At 39.8% G+C, this 21,900-nt stretch overlaps 1 protein-coding gene across 1 annotated transcript; it reads left to right on the forward strand.

The window, feature by feature from the left end:
* The first annotated feature begins 1,636 nt into the window (after positions 1–1,636).
* Positions 1,637–14,503, forward strand: GLRX (glutaredoxin). The gene is made up of 3 exons (XM_021008983.2): positions 1,637–1,941; positions 9,196–9,315; positions 13,520–14,503. The coding sequence occupies exons 1-2, from the start codon at positions 1,735–1,737 to the stop codon at positions 9,307–9,309; spliced, it is 321 nt and encodes a 106-aa protein (XP_020864642.1). The 5' UTR covers positions 1,637–1,734; the 3' UTR covers positions 9,310–9,315; positions 13,520–14,503.
* Positions 14,504–21,900: the final 7,397 nt, after the last annotated feature.

Raw genomic sequence — 21,900 nt, forward strand, 5'->3', positions numbered from 1 at the left:
AAAGAAATCACAATAAAAAGCATGTTGTTGTTTGGGTTTTTTTTTTAAAAACGAGAAGAACAAAAAGCCACTTTCTGGAATTCATTTCCTTGCCTTCCCAATTAAAATGTGCCAGAGGCAGCCTCTGCCTTGCCAGGGATTCTCTGGGCTCTGCAGCTTTCTAGATGTCTCTTTTCAATGCAATATTTCCCAGTGAGAAGAAAACTTTACCTTCAAAATATTTGATTTTATTGATCGTACTGCTTATTTTAAAACAAGTTTTTATCACCATCATTTCTCCCAGCATTCCTTTTTCCTCTCCCTTCCTGAAACTATTCCATAGAATAAATAATATTTTTAAAAGACAAAAGAAAAAAGATCAGCCTAACTCATCAGATGGCATTGCTTATTTAACAAATCTATAGAATCTTAGAAGTATAAACCACCTCAGAGGCCACAACCAATTTCCACTTTAAGCCTCCAGTGATAAGGAATTTACTACCACCAGTCAAAGACTGCCACTATATATGGGGGACAGTTCTGATTATCCTGGAGTTTTTCCTTAAGATGAGTAGATATCTATTCATTTAAATTGTATCCTTATTGGAAAGAGTAGATTAAGCAATAGGGTTAGGAACTAAATCCAAAAACTTCAATCAAACATCCATCAAGCCTACTGTGTAAGCCAAATATCTCTTGTGGGGGTGGGGTTTAGGCAAGGGGTATAAGACTTGGGACCAACCTAGAGGCATGGTTATTGCAAACAGAAACAATTCCTAGTCCTAAGTATTATGCAAATAGACCTAATTCAGTCTTGTACTCTCCCTTTAGTCACCGTTTTGAGTCTTTTTTTTTTTTGGCATGAATCCACACATCATTTCACATTCTTTCTTTAAAGAGTCACCTCCAAGTTGGTTCCTGAGGATTTATTTATTTTATTTTATTAATTTTTTTTGGCACTTGTGGTTAAGTGACTTGCCCAGGGTCACACAGCTAGTAAGTGTCAAGTGTTTGGTCTGAGGCCAGATTTGAGCTCAGGTCCTCCTGACTTCAGGGCCAGTGCTCTATCCACTGCCACCTAGCTGCCGCCTGAGGATTTATTTTTGCTGTAATAATGGTGTCACTAACAGGGGACAGGGACTGGACCATCTGGATTTCATTGATATATGAGATGAGGAAACTTCCCTCCGCCAATACAGATTAGAATCTCCTTGGCAAACTCTAGTCTTAGAGATGCTCTTAGGACACTGAGAGGTTAAGGAACATAAACTGAATGTGTCAGGGATGGTGACTGAACCTACAGCATCCTGGTTCCAAAGGCAGTTCAAAGTCTCTTTTAAGTGTCACTAACAGACACTAAATATTCAGACAAGCAACAAGACAACCTTGGACCTCTGCTGCCAGTTTGATGTATCATTCCTGCCCAGTCACTTCTATCTTTTCCTGGAAGGTGATTTAATGATGACACCCATAGCACCCAGGAAAGGCACCGCTGACACATGACAATATTGTGCAAAAAATCACAATTATGCATTCATTTCCACTGTAAATAGTGAGTCATACGAGGATGTGTGTGAGATGGGATTCCCACCTTGGGACACTGTCTCTTTAAAAAAAAAAAAGGCAAGACTTGGTCAATGCAAACTCCTCCTCCTAGGGTGGTTCCTTTTAAGAGCAGCAGGACAGTTAAATAAAGCCCCAAGCATTGCCCCAGCTTAGGTATTTACTCTTTAGGAGGTCACAAATGTGGTAAAGATGGCCCAGCAGTTCGTGAATAGCAAGATCAAAGCTGATAAGGTGGTGGTCTTCATCAAACCCACCTGCCCTCACTGCAGAAAAACTATGGAGCTTCTCAAGCAGCTTCCTATTAAACCGGAGTCCTTGGAATTTGTCGACATAACAGCCCACAGTGATACAAATGCGATCCAAGATTATTTGCAACAGCTAACAGGGGCAAGAACCGTGAGTATCTGTATTTGCAGAGTGTTGGGAGCACGTTGGTTTTCTGGGTGTGTTGGGGGCTTTTTCCCTTTATGGTCAGGGACTTTTTTGTTCCTTGTCTGTATACCAGAAAAAGGAAAAGGGGGGGCAGGGGGAACTACGTTAAAGTCTCATTTAACTCTGTCAGATAAGCTGCAAGGACATCTTGATTCTGGGCTGTCTGCTGCTAAGGAAGGACAGGAGTTATTCAGTGTACTACTTGAATGGGGACTTGGAATCCGGCTACCAGACCTCTCAAATCCTAGAGAAATTAAAGGAGATAGGTGAAAAGGCATGTCATGCAGTCCTAGTCAGGTTCAAAGTAACTTGAGCAGTCACACATTGACTCCAGAGGTTTCTGTTAGAGTAATTCAGAGGTTATTTTTAGTTATTTTTGCTAGTAAAGAATTGCTTCAACTTATAGTGCTACTGGGTAGGGGGAGAATCCGGAAATGTAGGGAGGAAGGAAACTTGGAAAGAGATGTAAATTTCTGTTAGTTTCTTCACTGCAGTTTGTCACCTTATTTCCTCTGTTCTCACTTACTCGGCCTACATGGCCTAAAAGAGGTTCCTTGTTCTGTTCTGGTTTGTAGTCAACTCCCAGGTTAAAAATACAATACTGAAAAGATGAGACTAAGAGGTCTGTTGTATGGTTGCATCTGATAATCACAAGACAGACAACTAGGTGAGGATAGGCAGGAAATGCTGAAAAAGGGATATATAAAAACAAAACATGGTGGCACTTAGTGTATGAAGATGACCTGGATTTGAGTCTTCCACTTACTCTGTGTGTGTGTGTGTGTGTGTGTGTGTGTGTGTGTGTGTGTGTGTATGGGGGTTGATGATGAAACCACAACTTATGAAAAAATAAGTATGAATCCAGCCACACAGAGGGAGCACAGCCACTGTCAACCTTTTTGTTGATTTTTTGTAAAGGAAGCACAATTAGGAGAAATTCTAACATTTTGAACAGGAGGTGTACTTGCTGCTACGTAAGGCAGTGAGCTCCCTGTCACTGGTAATATTCAAATAGAGGCTTAGGTTCAAACCCAAGTTTCTTGACTCCAGAGCACTTTCTGCCAGACTGGATGAGAAGCCAGCTAGTCAACCTGGCCTGCTTGGAATGGATTATGGGTTAAAGGTGAACATTGTGGGTTAAAGTAGCCTTTCTGTTTCCGGGATGGAATAAGTAACAGTTTCAGGACGCTTTTGACTTTGTTCCCACAAGCCCACTTCAGAAATGTGCGCCAACTCTGTCCTAGAAGCTACTTGGCTTGGTTTTTTGCTTTTTGTTTTTTTCAATGTCTGGAGGAAGCTTCTGTTGCAAGCAACTGAAAGATATGACCAGATGTGAGTCTGCACAAGATAAAGAAAATTGCTCTCTCTTTGAGAGGCTGCCTTGCCTAGGAGCCGACTCCAGATCTGCATACCTAATGAGTGGCAAATGCTCTCTAGAATTCAATAGTTTTGGTGAAAGGGAGGGGTTGGGAAACCTGCAGCCTTGAGGCCACATGTGGCCCTCTACACGTCCTCAAGTGCAGCCCTTTGACTGAATTCAGTCAAAGGGCTGCACCTGCAGGCCACATGTGGCCTCGAGACCTCGGATTCCCCACCCCTGGTCAAAGGCAAGTATACACCAAGCCTTTTTAGCAGTGTTACTATTTGATAATGAGAGTCAGATGGAAGGTTGGCTGAAAGCCACTTCTGTGGGTGGGAAGACTGGCTCCATAACCCTGAGCAACTCCCTATAAATTACAGAGAAGCTGCCCACCTGTCTTGTATAGAAGGAATTTCCTCTTCTGGGAGTTTCCAAAATCAATGAAATTATGAATCCAGATAATTATGTGAAGACGTGAAAGTTGGTAGAATGAAAAAACTGCCACCCTTTGCAGATGTAATTTGATCATACAATGACAATTTAAAAATACAATAGAATCACATTATGAACTTTGGGGCTCTCTACCCACCGCTGAAACTGATAAGAACGAATTTTTTTAAAGAGTGATGGTTAGGAGAGTGAGAGCAGCTTTTTAGGAAAATATTCAATTCAGCACGCATTTATTAGAAATAGATTTGGAAGTCATGTAAGTCAGTAATAATTGAACTTATGGGAGCTGATGCTATCAACAAGAGAGAGAAGAGAGTCCAGGACAGAAGCTAAATGATGATCCAAAAGGGACTGGACTACATCTCGTGGGTGGTGGCAGAACCAAGAAAGAATGATGACAGAAGCTAAGGGAACAGATTGTTCAGGGTTGACAGAAGGTAGGGCAGTCTTCTAAGGCAAAAGTTGAAAAGAAGTCAAAGAGAATTGTACTCCATGGGAAGTGACAGAGGCAGCAGCCATTTAATTGCAAGGGAAGGGCACTACTACCCAAAGCTGAATAGAATCAACAGCAGGTGAAGTCTTCATCTGGCTCACTGACTTGCTTTAAGAGTGACTGACCTTCGTGGACTGAATTTGCTACAGCACTGAGACAGCTAAATGTATCCCCTCGGTCAGCATCCTCTTTTGCCTCACCACTACTGGGGTTGCTGGAATTAGTTACCCTTACATCTTATTTTATCTGCTATTTGTACTTTTTTTTTCCTTCTGTTTTTTGGTGAGGCAATTGGGATTAAGTGACTTTGCCCAACAGCACTTAATTGCTGTTAAGTGACACAGCTAGTAAGTGTGAAGTGTCTGAGACCAGATTTGAACTTGTCCTCCTGACTCCAAGCCGGAGCTCTATCCACTGCCCCACCTAGCTGCCCCTATTTGTATTTTTTTTAATGGGTTTTGTTTCCACGCAAAGATAAGTTGATTTGCATTGCATTCTGTATGAACATTTACTATAATTGAATGAGCCACACTATGGGGATAGACAAAGGAGAATCTCTGGATATATTACCTTACAGACTTAAAAAGGAACCTATATTAAAGATATTTCTGTCTGTCTCTTCTCTGCCACTCTGGGTCTCTGTCTCTCCCTGTCCCTCTCCTGGTATCTCTCCACTTAACACAGCCTGTAAGCTATGAAATTCTAGCCCCATCACTACCTCTTTTTGCCTCCCTCCCCTATTTTCTCAATTGTTTTTCTTACTATTCCACAGAATTAAAGAAGCAGCAGTAATCCAAATCAACAAGGATTTATTGAGCACCTACTATGGACCAGCACTGTGTTTAGGCACTGGGGATACAAAGATGGCAAAAAAAATTAGTAGCAACAGGGCATTCTACCCCTCCTTGAAGGAGCTTACATTGTACTGGGGGAAAGGGGAGCAAAATACACAAAATACATGCAGAGTAATCCAAACTTATTTGGTGGGAAAGAGGACTAATAATCTGGGAGATCAGAAAAAGCCTCCTGGAGGAGGTGGCCTCTGATCTGGGTCAGGGAAGGCATTAAGCTGAAGCCTGCAGAGAGGTGGGAGATGGAATGTCATCTATGGGGAACCAAGGACAATCCAATGTGGCTGGAATATAGAGGCAAAGGTGGGTGGGAGGAGGAATGTGAGGGCATTCTGGTGCTGGATTGGGGAGGACCAAATGCCAGAGAAGTTTGTATTTTATACTGGAGACAATTCACGAGCAGGAGAGTGACATGGTCAGTCTGACATTTTTAGGAATATCACTTTGGCAGCTGTGTGAAAGACAGATTGGAGAAAGGACAGGTCAAAAGTAGGGAGGATGATAAGTCAATTACAGCAATAGTGCAGGGGGGGAGGTTGTGAGGACCCAACTAAAGAAGCTGTGGTATGAATGGAGAGAAGGAGCTAGAACAGATGGAGGGATCCAAAGGAAAAAAAACATCTTAAAGCTCTTTCCTTATCTCTTGGTCCTTTTTTAGGAAGCCAGCTTTTTGTTATTAACATTGTCTTTTATCCAATTTCTCTTCCTGCCTTTCTTTTCCCCTCCTCTTATCATAACCACACTTTTAATGAGAAAAGACCTTTAAGGCCCAACTTGCTAATAATAATAATAATAATAATAATAATAATAATAATAATACCAAGCCCCAGACCCTGTGAGTTCACTCTCAAACACTTGTTTAATCCTGCTCTTTCCTGAGTTACTAAGCCTCCAGAAGAAGTTTATCTACCTCCTCTTTGTTTTTCTTTCTTTTTCTCTCTCCTCAGTAGAAGGACCAGAATCTTAGAATACTTTAAAAAGACCAAGTTGCATCAATTGACACAATGCATCTGCACATATAAGAGATAGTCAGATAAAAATTTTTATTTCAAAGTAAAATTATTATATCTACTTGTAATGATTTGTATTAAAGTACATTTACACCGAGAGGAGAAATTATAGTATAATTAATTAAAATGGTATGTCCTGATGTCAATTGACACAAGTGTTAAGGTGATTTCTTGGGAAAAAGCGGTGATGATTATAACAATGTAAATGAAAACAACACTAAAGGGCAGCTGATGAACTCCTGACAATTGTAGTGACCAATGCTAATTCAAAAGAACAAGTTTTTCCTCTTCTCAGTGGGGGGTGGGGTGGGGTGAAGAGAAGCTACTAGTTGGGAGATAAACAGTAGTGCATAGGATGTCAACACCATACCTTTCTTGTTTTGGTTTTATGTACTTCTTTCTTTTGTTACAAGGAAAGACTCTGTGGGGAGATAATAAATATTGAGAAATTATTACAGTATTTTAAAAAGATTTTTCTAAAAAAAATAGGTCTCTTTTTTTTTTTTGGCAATTGGGGTTAAGTGACTTGCCCAGGGTCACACAGCTAGTTAATTGTCAAGTGTTTGGTCTGAGTGCGGATTTGAACTCAGGTCCTCCTGACTTCAGGGCTGGTGCTCTATCCACTGGGCCACCTAGCTGCCCCTAAAAAGATCTTTCTAAAAAAAAAGAAAGAAAAAGAATTTTGGGCTCTTTGAACTGTGAGACTGTGGATTCCTCCAGTGAAGGAATCATTTCTTCTCTGAGGTTACCACATTACACAGGCTAGTTTGTTTCTTTCTTATCAATCTGCTTTGTGTTTGTACCCTCCCAACTGGAAGGTTACTGCCACCTCCGGTTAGGAAGCTCCCATGTTCTTTTATTATTTAAGGTGCTCTCTATATTTAAAATGAAGCTTATGACTGTGTCTTAGCTCAGAGTCAATGTCATAAAATCTGGGATGTTCCCATTTGTTACACATTTAGTGTTTTGAGTTGAGGCGTCACAGATATATAGCTAAGGTAGGAAAAACGACCTTTATCCGTAATGTATCTTTTTTTTTCTTCGTTGATCCTATTTACAGTTAATTGATCTTGTCCTGTAACCATTAAGTCACAGCTTTGTCTCTGAACTTAGTTCAGAAATTCACCTGTCCTGTAATGAGTTAAGTTTAGAAATCTAGTTTTCCTGCTGATCACTGTGCTATTCTTGCTTCAGGGAAATCTGTTGTCCTTCAGGGATGAAGACGACACTAGGGAGTCTGTTCTAGCATCTTTACACCACCAAGCTATCCCTCAAGGATGTCTGGTTTGTTATCCAAAGAATTCTGATCCACTATCCTAGTCTTGCAGATGGACTCAAAAAATGAAGAATTCTGACTCATGGGAGAGAAGGATGGGATTGTTGCTTGCTAGCCCCTCATTCCCAATTTCTGACTAATCATATTATCTCCCATGCCTCAGCTTATCTGTAACCAATCATTGATTTTGCCATTTATGATGTTGAGCTCTTTTAACCAATCATAACTTGTTTCTCAGCTATAAAGTCCCATGCTTTGTTCTGTACTCCCAAGATTATAAAAAGAGCTATCCCCCTCACTCAGGGGTCTTAGCTTAGATGGGGAAGCTGAGATCCTATTTATTGGTAAATTTGTGCTTTACTAATAAATTGATCATGCTTGCAATTTTGTGCCTTAGTCTACCTTGATTTTAAATGTTACACTAACTTTTACTATAACTTTCATTGGCTAAAGAGAGAGACTAAAGGGCACTTCTTAGGTGGAAGATGTTTTCCACTGATCGTGAACAGTTTTCTAGGTGTATACGTGTATCTATCCAGACAGACTTAACTGGATAGGAGGTAGAGTGTTAGTCTTGGAATGAGGAAGATCTCTGTCACTTCCACAGAGACACAAGAGCACATAGGAAAATCTTGTAAATCTCTCAGTTGGTTTAGGCAACCCTTTAGGATTTTCCTGCTAAGACATAATTGTTTGCATCTAGCTTGGAAAAAGTTTTCATACCAGAAGTTTCCTAGGCTGGAAGAATCACAGGCATAGCCCTTTGAGATAAGTACTATGTGTTACTGTTTATTATTAACCTTGTTTTGCTCCTAAGGAAATTGTTCTCAAAAAGCTGTAAACATAAAGTAGGGAGTTTTCTGGGAGGGTCCCTGTTTACTTGGGGCGGGGTGGGGTGTAGAAGGCCTGAAAGAGGGACTTACTCTCTCTTGGCTATTTAGCTAGAGCCTTGAATCTTCCCTCTATAAGTCCAGCCCCCTCCCAAAATTAGAAAAAAGATGCTAAATTAATCCTGTTTTGCTCACACATTAAAGAATGAGAGATTACTGAGTGAAATTACTTCTCTTTAAAGGGAAACTCTGTTGCTATGGTTTTGCATTAGTTGCTAAGTAACAATAACCTGCAACTTGAAACATGGTAAACAAAAACCTTCTTTGATACTTCTTTACTTTCAGTAAAATTTCATTAGCCCTGGGCCACACCTAACACCTTTGCCCCTTTGCGTGGAACAATCACTTTGAAACGAGCTTTAAGTCAAGTTCTCAAGTTTGCAACATGCAGTTGCTGTTGCTACAGACCACAGCTATATATACATCTACATCTACATCTATGCTGCTGCTGTTCAGTTGTTTTTCAGTCTTGTCTGATTCTTTGGAACCCTTTTGGGGTTTTCTTGACAAAGATACTGGAATGGTTTGCCATTTCTTTCTTCAGCTCTGAGGAAAACTGATGTAAACAGGGTTAAATGATTTGCCCAGGGTCACATAGCTAGTACGAATGCGAGGCTAGATTTGAACTCTGGGAGATAAGTCTACCTAACTCCAGGCCTAGCACTCTGTCCACTTCCCCACCTAACTCGAGTGTGTGTGTGTGTGTGTGTGTGTGTGTGTGTGTGTGTGTGTGTGTGTCTGTGTGTGCGCGCACGCGCGTGCATGCAGGCGCTGATGTTTACTGTAATACAAAGAGTTTTTTGGCCATGGAGAAATATTAAAACTGGACCTAAAAATCTACTCATTTAAGCCCTTCACATCATCTGTTTGTGCTTTTTTTTTCCTCAGGTGCCTCGGATATTTATTGGTAAAGAGTGTATTGGTGGAAACTCGGATCTCACAACCCTGGAACAGAATGGCCAGTTGCTACAAAAGCTTCAACAAATTGGAGTGTTACAGTAACTTCCAGTAAGTGGCAGTCATCAGAGAAATGATAAGGCTCTTGGAAAGTTAAGAGAATAGGAATTCTTTGCTTGTTTATTGTGCCGATTATAATCTTTCTAGTTAAGGGGGGAAAGGCTAAGTGTCTCAGAGTAGTTTAGACATCTGGGTATGAAATATATCCAGAGACATTAGGCATCAGGAACTTTTCCATTTTACAGAGAGTGAGTCACTACTGAGGCTGTCATTTTGTCTTACCCTTATTTACCTGGTAAACGGGGTTATATTTTGTCCCCCATTTGGTGGTGGTGTTCAGTTATGTCCAGTTCTTCATGGCCCCATTTGGGGTTTTCCATTTCTTTCTCCAGCTTATTTTGCAGATGAGCAAACTGAGGCAAACAAGGTTAAAATGACTTACCCAGGCTCACACAGCTAACAAGTGTCTGTGCCCAAATTTGAACTCGGGAAAATGAGTCTTCTTGATTTCAGGCTTGGCACTCCATCCACTGTGCCATCTAGCTGCCCTGTCCCCCATTTAGTTGACTACAAGACCAGTGTTTTTAAAGACCAAAGGTGAACTATAAAAAGACACCTATCCACAAGGATTCAGTTATACAAACTGGTTAAATATATGAACTTACTTGTGTGCCAAGAACTAATAGCCAGACAGTTCTCGCCCTCCAGGAGTATATATTCCAATTGGAGGAAAGTAGACATATAGGCGAGTGGTGTCTGTTGGGAAGTTAAGGGAACAGTGAGTGTAGCCACAGTAGACTCTAGTAGCACAACCTGAAAACAGCAATACCAGTATTGATTATGATTCCAGAACTGGAAAGACAGCTGGGGGAAGGAACAAAAGGCATTTTGATTGTAGCTGGTGTCTAGCTAAAAAATCTTCCAGCTTAGAGATCAAAACTGAAGCCTGTTTGAACAAAGAAAGGAAGTTTTGATCTCTTAACCTGCCCACAACTTTGCCCCTAGCTGTTCTGTTGTTCTTATGCAAATAAGGCTATTAAGAATATCTCTGGAGAGGAGAAATGGGGAGAAAATTTGGAACTCAATCTAATGGAAGTGAGTGTTGAAAACTAAAAGTAAATAAATCAAATTTTATTATTTAAGAAAAAAAGAATTTCTCACAATTAAAACAAAAAAAAAACCCAAAACCTTAAATGTTCTGACTCCCTAGTTTGTTTACTCAAGGGCTGGCTTTAGGGTTCTGATGTGAAGCTAGATGCTGGTGAATATGTGATCGTGGTGCTTAGACCTATGGAAAGTATAATCTGGGGATAGAGCTGAATCACTTTTTTTATTTTTAATTTTTTAATTTTTTAATTTTTTAAATTTTTTTTTCTATATGCTTTTGAGTTGAAAATTTTTTCTCCCTTTTTCTCTCCCCCCACCCTCCCCAAGACGGTGCACAATCTGACATAGGCTTTACATTTACATACCCATTAAACGTATTTTCACATTAGTGAAGTTGTAAGTAAAAATTAAAACCAATAGGAGGAACCATCAGAAAGATGAAACAAAATTCAACTTAAGGTAAAAATAAGTGAGAGCGATTCGACTTCCATAGTTCTTTCTTTGGATATGGACAGCATTTTCCATCCCGAGGCCTCTGGAGATGTCTTAGATCCTCGTAATGCTGAGAAGGGTTCAATTTAACATTCTTAGTCATTGCACAACGTGGCTGCTATTGTATACAAGGTCCTCTGGGTTCTGCTCACTTCACTCAGCATCAGACCATATAAGTCTTGCCAGGTTTTTCTGAAGTCAGCCTGTTCATCATTTCTTATAGAACAATAGTATTCCATTACATTCATATACCACAACTTGCTCAGCCATTCCCCAATTGATGGGCATCCTCTCAATTTCCAATTCTTTTGAATCACTTTTTCATTAAAAAAAAAAAGTGAGGGGCAGCTAGGTGGTGCAGTGGATAGGGCACTGGCCCTGGAGTCAGGAGGACTGAAGTACAAATTTGACCTCATACACTGAGTTGTGTGACCCTGGCCAAGTCCTTTAAGGCTGATGGCCTCCAATAATAATAAAAAGGAAGTGATACCAATTAAGTCACTGATGACTAGAGGAGAGAAACAAAACAAAGGCAATACCAAGAATTCCTAAAAGGGATTGCAAAATACCATAAAATATTACTAAGTCAAAACATCAATAATACAGTAATTCATTTACTTAGCACTGATTAAGAGTAGAAAGAGCCCTGGATTTGAGTAAGGGGTCCTGGGTACAAATCCTACATCTGCTCCTACATGAAGTCATACAACCTTGGACAAGTGAGTTGGCAGAAAATTATTAATAGAATTGTTTACATAATGACAGAAAATTGTTAGTACCAAACGTAACATTAACTGTCACCACCTCTGAATGATCTTGGCAATATCAGAATTCCATTAATGTCCTTGCATTGCCTCCCTTAAGATAGAGTCCATTAGGTTGAGCTGAACCACACCCTCAGTCCCACCCTGGAATCTTACCCAGTAAACAAAGCCAGCTTAAACTAGACCAGTTTCCAAAGTGCCCCCTTTCTTTAGGATTCAGGGCATGAAGGGCAAAGCAGCCAGAATGACCTGGTTTTCCTTGCTTGGACTGCCAAGGGTGGCTGGCAACAAATCACCAGGATTTGCTACCTAACGTCCCTCCCTCCTCCTTTTCTCCTAAAAGTATAAGAACCTTTTCCTGTGAGTCTGCTGGTGGGACATCCCCCATGGTGGCAGGTTTGCTACCCTGTCATCTCAACTAAAGATACTTTATTCCTGATTTTGCAGATAAGGAAACTGAGGCAAACAGGGTTTTATTCTTTATTTAGACACTTATGACTTATGATTTATTTCAGGCCTTGTCATACTTAACTTTGCTGTGCCTCAGTTTCCTCCTCTGTAAAATGGGGCAGGGGTTAGAACAGAGGGCCTCTAAGGAGCCCCTTGAACTCCAGATCTAGACTCCTAAGCTCTTTCTTCACAACAACACTGAGACAGAATTGGAAAGGATTTCAGAGACTGATCCAGCTAGCTTATTTTACAGCTGAAGAAACAGTAGGTGAGGGATGGATAGTTCATGATGTTCCCAAGTTCTCACCAGGTGGTCAGTGTTAGAAGTGGAGTTTGAATCCAGGTCCTCTGACTTTGAAGCTGCTATTCTTCCTGCTGTACTATGACCCTTCCCCTCTAAAGCAAGGGAAAGGGGGCTTCTTTTAACCTTTGTTGTGTCACGGACTCTTTGACAGTCTGATTAAAGCCTATGGACCCCTTCTCTAATATTTCTAAATGAAAAACAAAAATCAAAATCAGAAACTGATTATATTAGAATACAGTTATCAAAATGTTTTAAGTTTGTGGACCCCAGATTAGGAACCCCTACAGAGAGAGAATTTGAATTTATAGAGGAGGCATCTGAACAGAGCTATGTCTCTGTATTTAGTGTTCTGACAATTCAAACCTATGTTACTTTTGGTTTTTCTTTTCACTTTCTACTGCTCTGTCTTCCTGTGTTAGGAATGGCAATCAGGCAGCCAATCTGATTAAGAGTTTGTGTCTCTCTGTGTCTTTCTTGCTGTTTTCTTATAAACACATGTAGACAATATGTACTGTCTGTACAGAGAGCAGTTAGGCAGCACAGTAGATGAAGCACTGGGCCTAGAGTCAGGAAGGCCTGAGTTCAAATCCAGCCCCAGGGTCATGAAGAGTTGGACACAACTGAACAACAACATTGTCTAAATGTGGACTATATATATTACATATCTATCATAGGACATATGTATTCTTTCATCTATATATGGACATGTATATATCTGTATAGACAGATTCACACAGATAAGTCTGTGCAGAAATGGATTTTTATATATATGTGTACATATATATACGTGTGTGTGTGTGTGTGTGTGTGTGTGTATGAATGTGTGTATGTGTATGGAGGGAGGGAGAGAGAGAACTGTGTTCTCCTCATTCAGCTTTTTACACTTTCCAAGGCTATATAGTGTTCTAGCTGGAAGGGGAATGCAGAGGTCAGCTAGCTGGCTCACTTTGCAAATGAGGAAAGGGGCCTAAGGAACCAATATTTCTTTTTCAGTTATCATGCAGCTAGTGTTTTGATAGCATATCTATAATAGATCATGTCTGAATCTCATGCATTAATATTCTGGAGAGGAGGGGTAAAAAATAAGGGAGAAAAGTTTCCTTTTCAAAAATAATCTTATTTCTTTGTTCTACTGCAGGGTACTTGGAAAATGGAATCTTATATGATGTGCCGAAACACACACCAATTTTGCTTCTCTTTCAACACCTCCTATCCTGCCAGAACATTTTATTTTCATTTCTAAAATTATAAACCAGAAAAAATTTTTTCCTTCTGGAAATGTTACTTCTCCTATTATCTTTCACATTTCCAAATGATCTAGTATCTTATAACTTCATAGCCAGATCAATATTAAAAGGGCATTCAGTTCACCCCAAATCCTATGGAAGAACTTCAGAGTACATTACTCTAGTCCACTATTTTCTTCAGTCTCCATCTTGTGACTCCAAACATTATGAGATAAAAAAAATTCTGGTGTAATCTTCTAGCTTCTAAAGGCTTTTACCAGATTTTGACTTGGGATGGAATGAGTTTAAAATCAGATTTGTAGTTTGGAAGCTGGAAAAGACCCCAGATATTTAAATGACAGGATGAAGGATGTTCTTTAAAGTGCTTTCTCCTGTTCTTCATATTTTCTTTCCATCTGCTAGACATCCAGGCTGTCTTTGCATAGGATCACAGATTTAGGGACCTGAGAGGCCATCCCACTCACCTCACAGATGAACTGAGTGCTGGGAGAAGATTAATCTTGTAAATGGCCTAACATTCTAAAAACCTTATTTTAGTAACTATAGGGTTTTTTTGGAAATTGAGAATACTTCAACTTAAAATTTTGTTTTTGTTCTAACATTAACAAGCACTGATACTAGTCACGATTCTCAGGAAAGTGGTTTTGTGTCCTAGAACTTCTTGTTCTAGAGGTGATCCACTGCTGGGTCAAATTCCTATCAGGTTCCTAAAATCATGGTCATAATATACAGTATAGAAAGGTGAATCAAATATATAACTCAGAATTATAAACAAATGAAGTCGTATAATTTCAGTGGGCACCAACTAAAATGATAGCTTTGGGTTCAGCTTTATCTTTAATAATCATGAAATAAAAGATAATGAGTACACTGTCTTGGTTATGTCCTATTGAATAATTCCTCTTAAAATCAGTACAACATGGAAAAGTAAAAGAACTGTGGGGCCAGAGAGAGTTCACAAAACTCATCCAATAGTAGAGTCAGAGTAAAAATAGAGAAATAAACAATTAATATCCAAACCTCCAGTGAGCGTATAGCCTTAAGATAGATATTAAAACCAGGGCACAAAGTAGCCCTTTGTGTTAGTTAGTCTGTACTAGCCACTTACCTCTGTCACAAACCATCTACATTATAGCCTTTCCTCAGAACACAAGATTGTCCATAAGGAATATGCAAACACTAACAGTAGCCACCTTGTGATTAAAAGTCTTGTACCCCATTGGTATATGCAGCCAGAAATCTAGACTCCTAACACTGATTTTGGTTCACTTTGATGCAGACAGGGGGTTTGGGACTTGATGAAAATCTCTAGCACTTACCTCACAATAGTTAATAGTAGCTCTTGTGATGTATTTTGACTAGTCCAGCTTATTAGACATTTTCAAAGACAATCATCCACACAATTCTAAAATAAGTGTTGTATTTCTACAGCAAACATACCAAGAAAAGAAGGTCAGATGGTACTTTAGCCAAATCCCAGACTAACTAGTAAAATTCAAAAGAGTAAAATAATGCTGACCAGGTAACAGCAGTTCTCTCTAAAACTATTTGATATTTCCTGGCTTTCAGTGACTCCGTGGGTTTTGGGCAGAAGTGAGGGGGTGGGGAGTAAAGGCAGCAGAGCAAGACCAATGAGAATGCAAGTTTTATAAAGTCGAAGCTCACTGACATTTCATGCCAAGTGTTTCTTTGCATTTGGAAACTCTGGAGGGGAAAAGACTCTCCTTCAGTAGCTTTGCATTCTTCTGGTGTTTTTACAGCTTGGCTGTCTTCTCCCTTGCCTAATGATGGTGTTTGGAATCCTTTGCATACGGGAATCTTTCTCCCCCCTGCCTTTGTTATTTTGGGAATAGTATTTTTCATTTATTCACCTTTATCAACTAGACAATGGAGTGTTTGATATGAAGGGCTACAGCACTAAGGAGGCTCTGGCAGCCGCCTCCTCCTAGTGACTAGCCCTTCCACTGTATTTTATATATGTATGGTGCCTATACAGCTCTGCCTCACTGAAATCCAATTCACAATTAAGACATCACCCTCATGATGTCATCAGTCCTCTTTGAGAACAAAGGATGAATAACGTGCATGGTGTTACAACTGGTGTCATATTACATGGATGTTAGAAACCAATCTATGCAAATGATGTATGACGATGCTGATGATAAATTTTAACTGATGTAAAAGCTGCTGTCTGATTCTCCTCTATTAGATTCTTCATCCTTTTTTTGTGATGTAGACCTCTATGGCACTGTGATATTATAGGAGAAATTATCTCCCACTGAGTTCATATGGTAGGTTCACAATGCAGAAATTACAAAGGTAAAAACCTAAGATTTATCATGAGTAAGCACAAATTCAGGAGGAAGAAAAATAACCTCAGAAAATTAGGATTTTGTAAACAAAAATTATGTCAGAAAAATAATTTTTGACATACAGCAATCTCATACATCCTCTTAAGCCATAAAAATTAAACAGTATCATAATCTCATATATCCCTAAGGACACAGACATAGTTAGACTATAGGTAAATAAGTCTGGTTACAAATTGAACTATTTTTAAAGCGTTCACAGTGGGCTAGTTGAGAGGGAAGATTTACATGTTTTACAGATTCAGAGCCAATTGGAATCCTTCCTCAAGTAAGGCAAGTCAAATTACTTCAGGAAGCCTTGGTTCCCTTTTTGGCTTCTTATTTAAGGAATGTTTGAGGGCTTGAGTAAATTTCCAGGTTTCAGCCTGCTCAATAACCTAACTAGGAAAAATGGCCCAGACCTAATGAAAATGAACAAGAGGAAAGTTAAAATTCTCATAACAATGATGATGTCTATAGATTGCTTTTTTAAAAAAAAGCATAAAACAAAATACACAAGCTTACAAACAAAATTGGGGTGCGTGTGTTTAATTTCTCAAAGTGGCTTGCCATGCATTGCATGGGAGTTCAGTCCAAAACTTGGTACCCCTATGGGAGCCAGTTCAGAACTGGCTTGGCTCAGGATTTTGGAGTACAGTGTTTGTTATAAGCTCCTTCCGAAGAGTAGGGGTTCCCTAGAGGGTGCCAATCAACCTTGATTGAAGGAAATACTAGGAGGTGGGTGATATTGAAATGAGGTCTTAAGTAAGTGCTTTAGATTACAGCCCAGAGGGGCCTCCATTAAAGGAAATACTACCCCCTGTCTTGGAAGTCTGTCTCCACCCAAACCTGAGTTAGATAAAATCAGTTCAGGCCTGGGTGGGAGTTTGACCAAGATAAGATTCAAATGCAGTCTCATTATCTGAAGAACTTTGAAGCACAATGCTGGCAGGGTGGAGCTTTGAATGCTCATTAACTTATTAATTAATGAAGACTATCATAGACTCTAGCTTCTTGGAGTTCATTATCTAATGGGAGTTAACAACATAGACACAAAAAAGTACCAAACAAAGCAGCTTGTGATGATGATGATGAAAAGAGAGATCTGAATGGTGCTCTAAGAAAAAGTGAGGAGCAAAGAGATCACTTTCAGCTGTGGAAGCAGGTGGGTTCAGGAAAAGCTTCACAAAGGTGGTGACAACAAGACTCAGTCAAGAAGGAAAAAGACTTCAAAGCACAGATATGAAAGGAGTGCATTCCTGGTGTGGGAATGGTCTGGGTAAATGCAGGAAGCTGGGGGAGGGTGGGATAAGATCTGGGAAAAGCTAGCTGTAGCCCAGGTGATTTTTCTTTTATGTGCTGTGTTCCTTTTATGATTGGAGGTCTTTGAGAATGAGAATGTTTCTCTTTTTCCCTTTGTTTATCCAGTACTCAAAACAGTGTTTGGTTAACTACACTGACCTTTAAAATGCTTTTTATTCATTCATTTTTTGAGAATACAAAAGATATTTTTAAATGTCACAGTTCTTGGCCACAAGGAGCTTCCATTCTATAGATAACATAAGAAAAGTAAGGGGCAGCTAGGTGGTGCAGTGGATAGAGCACCAGCTCTGGACTCAGGAGGACCTGAGTTCAAATCTGGCTTTAGACACTTACTAGCTGTGTGACCCTGGGCAAGTCACTTAACCCCAATTGCCTAAAGAAAAAAAAAAGTAAGTTGGCTTTTATAAGATTTACCAAATTTCTTAACAATGAGAAGACATATCAACACTTGAGATGCAGCCAAAGTGGTTCTTAGAGAAAATGTATTGTTAAAATGATCAACAAAAAGAAGGAAAAGATCAATGAATGTAACTTTAGAAATTAGAAGCAACAATGTAAAAAACCCCAAAGATAAAAAATAATATCATAGGTTTTTGTGATAAACAATATATAGAAGGAGGTGGAACCAAGATGGCAGAGTAAAAGCAGTGATTTGCTTGAGCTCTCCCCCAAACCCCTCCAAATACCTAATAAAAAATGGCTCTAAACAAATTCTAAAGCATCAGAACCCACAAAAAGACAGAGTGAAACAAATTTCCAGCCCAAGACAACCTGAATGATTGATCAGGAGCACAGTTTGGGTGGGCCCGCAGGCTGCAGCAAACCTGGAGCAGGCCTCAGAGGACTGAATCACAGGCAGCTGTGGCAGCTTCCAGACTTCTCAACCCATGAACACCAAAGACAACTTAGAAGGTCAGTAGGAAAAGTCTTCTGCCTCCAGAGCTTCTGGCCATCAGACTGAGGGGAAATCGAGTAGCTGATAAGAGGGGGATTGCAAGGATCTCTTTGCTTGGTGCAGGAGTCTCTCTTGCTTTGCCCTTGCTTGGATCTGGGTCACAGTTCTGGGTGGTGGTCCTGGGGCGAGGAGGAGGGCTGGTGTGGTGGACCTTGTAGTGGCTGTGCAGAGAGAATCTTCCTCACAGTTCCAAGACAGAAAAGAGTGCTTGTGGTCACTCATAGACCAGAGCACAGGCCAGGAAAGGAGTAAACACCTCGCCCTTGATCACAGCACCTTGGAAAAACTGAAAATTTACAGGTCCCTACAAGTATCTCTGAAAACAGCTACACAAACCCCTGAAGCTTGGGACAGTACACTCTCCACATTGGAAGCAGACTCTTACCTTAACAAAGAGTTTAAAACTCAAGTAATTGGCTGGGATCATGAGCAAGCAGCACAAAAAGAGTCAGACTATATTATCTTACTTTGGTGAAAAAGAAGATCAAAACATACAACTTTGAAAACAAAGTCAAAGTTCCTACATCCAAAGCCTCCAAGAAAAATATGAATTGGTCCCAGGCCATGGAAGAGCTCAAAAAAGATTTTGAGAAGCAAGTAAGACAGGTAGAGGAAAAACAGAGTGATGCAAGAAAATCATGAAAAACAAGTCAATAGCTTGCTAAAGGAGACCAAAAAAAAATGCTGAAGAAAATAATACCTTAAAAAATAGCCTAACCCAAATGGCAAAAGAGGTCTAAAAAGCCAATGAGGAGAAGAATGCCTTAAAAAGAAAAACTGGCCAAATGGAAAAGGAAGTCCAAAAGATTACTGAAGAAAATACTTCCTTAAAAATTAGAATGGAGAAATTGGAAGCAAGAGACTTTATGAGAAATCAAGACACTGTAAAACAAATTCAAAAGAATGAAAAAATAGAAAACAATGTGAAATATCTCACTGGAAAAACAAGTGACCTGGAAAATCCAAGAGAGAGAATTTAAAAATTATTGGACTATCTGAAAGCCATGATCAAGAAAAGAGCCTAGACATCATCTTTCAAGAAATTATCAAGGAAAACTGCCCTGATATTTTAGAACCAGGCAGCAAAATAGAAATTGAAAGAATCCACCAATCATCTCCTGAAAGAGATCCCCAAAGGAAAACTCCCAGGAATATTGTAGCCAAATTCTAGAATTCCCAGGTCAAGGAGAAAATATTGCAAGCAGCCAGAAAGACACAATTCAAGTACTGTGGAAACACAATCAGGATAACACAAGATTTAGCAACTTCTACATTAAGGGACCACAGAATTTGGAATGTAATATTCCAGAGGGCAAAGGAGATAGGATTACAACCAAGAATCACCTACTCAGCAAAACTGAGCATAATCCTTCAGGGGAAAAAAATGTTCATTCAGTAAAATAGAGGACTTTCAAGCATTCAGAGCTGAATAGAAAATTTGACTTTCAAATACAAGACTCAAGTAAAACATGAAGAGGTAAACAAGAAAGAGAAATCACAAGAGACCTGTTAAGGTTGAACTATTTACATTCCTGCATGGAAAGATGATTTTTTCTAACTCATGAGTCCTTTGTCAGTATTAGAGTAGTTGGAGGGAAAAAAATTATATGTATGTATAGACAGATAGAGGGCACAGGGTGAGTTCAAGATGAAGGGATGATATCTGGAGAATAAAATTAAGGGCTGAGAGAGGATTATATGGAGAGGAGAAAGGGAGAGGTAGAATGAAGTAAATTATGTCACCTAAAACAGACAAGAAAAGGCTTTTACAGTGGAGGGGAAATGGGGGAAGGTGAGAGGGAATGAGTGAATCTTATTCTCATTAGATTCAGCTTAAGGAGAGAATAATATACACACTCGATTGGGTATGGAAATCTATCTTACCCTACAGGAAAATGGGGGGGAAGGCCGAAGGAGACAAGAGAACAGGAAGATGATAGAGGGTAGGGCAAATTGGGGGAAGGGATAATCAGAAGCAAGCACTTCTAAGGAGGGACAGGGTCAAAAGAATAGAATAAATGGGGGGCAGGATAAGATTAAGGCAAACATACTTAGTTTTTCACAACATGACTGCTATGAAAGTGTTTTGCATGACTACACAGGTATATTGAGTTCCTTGCCTTCTCAATGAGGGTGGGTGGGGAGGGAGGAGGAGAGAAAATTTGGAACCCAAAGTTTTAAAAACACATGTTTAAAAAAAAATTGTTTTCACATGCAACTGGAAAATAAGATACACAGGAAATGGAGTATAGAAATCTATCCTGCCCTACAGGAAAATTGAAGGGGAAGGGGATGGGGGGGGAGATAGAAGGGAGGGCAGATTAGGAGAAGGGGTATTCAGAATGCATGCCATCTTGGGGTGGTGGGAAGGATGAGATGGGGAGAAAATTTGGAACTCAAAATCTTGTGGAAGTGAATGTTGAAAACTAAAAATTAATTTTAAAAATTTAAAAATAAAATAAAATAAACATCTTGATATTGAAGCTAAAAAAATTTATAGAGTGAGTTGTTTAAACTAGAAGATAATTTTTTGGGGAAAAATGTGAGGGGGAAAAATTAATAAAACAAACCCTTAGCTAATTTGATTGTGAAAGACCTTATGGGGCAGCTAGGTGGTGAAGTGGGTAGAGCACTGGCCCTGAAGTCAGGAGGACCTGAGTTCAAATCCGGCCTCAGACCAAACACTTGACACTAGCTGTGTGACCCTGGGCAAGTCACTTAACCCCAATTGCCTAAAAGTTGAAAAAAAAAAACCAAAACCAAAAGACCTTAAATGGCTCTCCCAAGGAATTTGTATTTTTTGAGCAGAGGAATGACAGTCATATGTGCTTTAGGAAGTTTAATTTGGCAAGTATGTGAAGGACAGATTAGAGAAAGAGGAGACTAGAAACAGGAGAACAAAGTAGGAAGTGATTACAATGGTACAGGGAAGAGGTAATGAGGGCCTAAAACAGGAAAGCAGGAGGTGAGAGGGTGGGACAGATACTGTGGTACAATAAAACTTGGTGATTGAATGTGGGTAGTATGGTAGAGGGAAGAGTCAAAGGCAACTCACAGATTGCAAACTTGGAGGACAGGAAAGATTTGTGCCCTCCACCAAAAAAAAAAAGAAAGAAAGAAATTTGTGAGGAGGGGCACTGCTCATATTCTTAGAATCTAGCCAATAGCTTACTGGGTCAGCTAGGTGGTGCAGTGGATAGAGCACCAGCCTTGAAGTCAGGATGGCCTGAGTTCAAATCTGGTCTCAGACCAAATGCTTGACACTTACCAGCTGTGTGACCCTGGGCAAGTCACTTAACTCCAATTGCCTAAAAAAAAAAAAAGAATGGAAGAGACCTGAAAGTATTTGTAGGCAGAAGGGAAAGAGCCCATAGACAGAAAGAGATTAAAAATGAGATGAAGGAACTAATTGCTGAAGCAAGGTACAAGAGGAGACAAGAAGGAATTAGGTTAAGGGCCACCTCGTCCTCTAAGTTTGAAAGGAAAGAGGGAAAGATATAGAAAAGTTTTGAGATGTGATGGAAGCTCCAATCACATGGCCTTTATCTTATCAAGCAGGTTCTCTGCAGAGAGGGAGGAGATGGTATAGAGTTGGGGCTTAAGAAGAAAGGAGAATATTTGGAACAGCTGCTCTGAAAGGCAGCCA

The sequence above is a fragment of the Phascolarctos cinereus genome, unplaced genomic scaffold (genome assembly GCF_003287225.1).
Source record: "Phascolarctos cinereus isolate Bilbo 61053 unplaced genomic scaffold, phaCin_HiC Scaffold_4;HRSCAF=312, whole genome shotgun sequence".
Taxonomy (NCBI): domain Eukaryota; kingdom Metazoa; phylum Chordata; class Mammalia; order Diprotodontia; family Phascolarctidae; genus Phascolarctos; species Phascolarctos cinereus.

What these genes read in the sequence shown, in the direction of transcription:
- GLRX (XM_021008983.2), top strand. Translation starts at nt 1,735, where the DNA reads ATGGCCCAGCAGTTCGTGAATAGCAAGATCAAAGCTGATAAGGTGGTG. An exon ending in AGCTAACAGGGGCAAGAACC is followed by an intron (nt 1,942 to 9,195) that starts GTGAGTATCTGT and finishes TTTTTTCCTCAG; the next exon opens with GTGCCTCGGATATTTATTGG.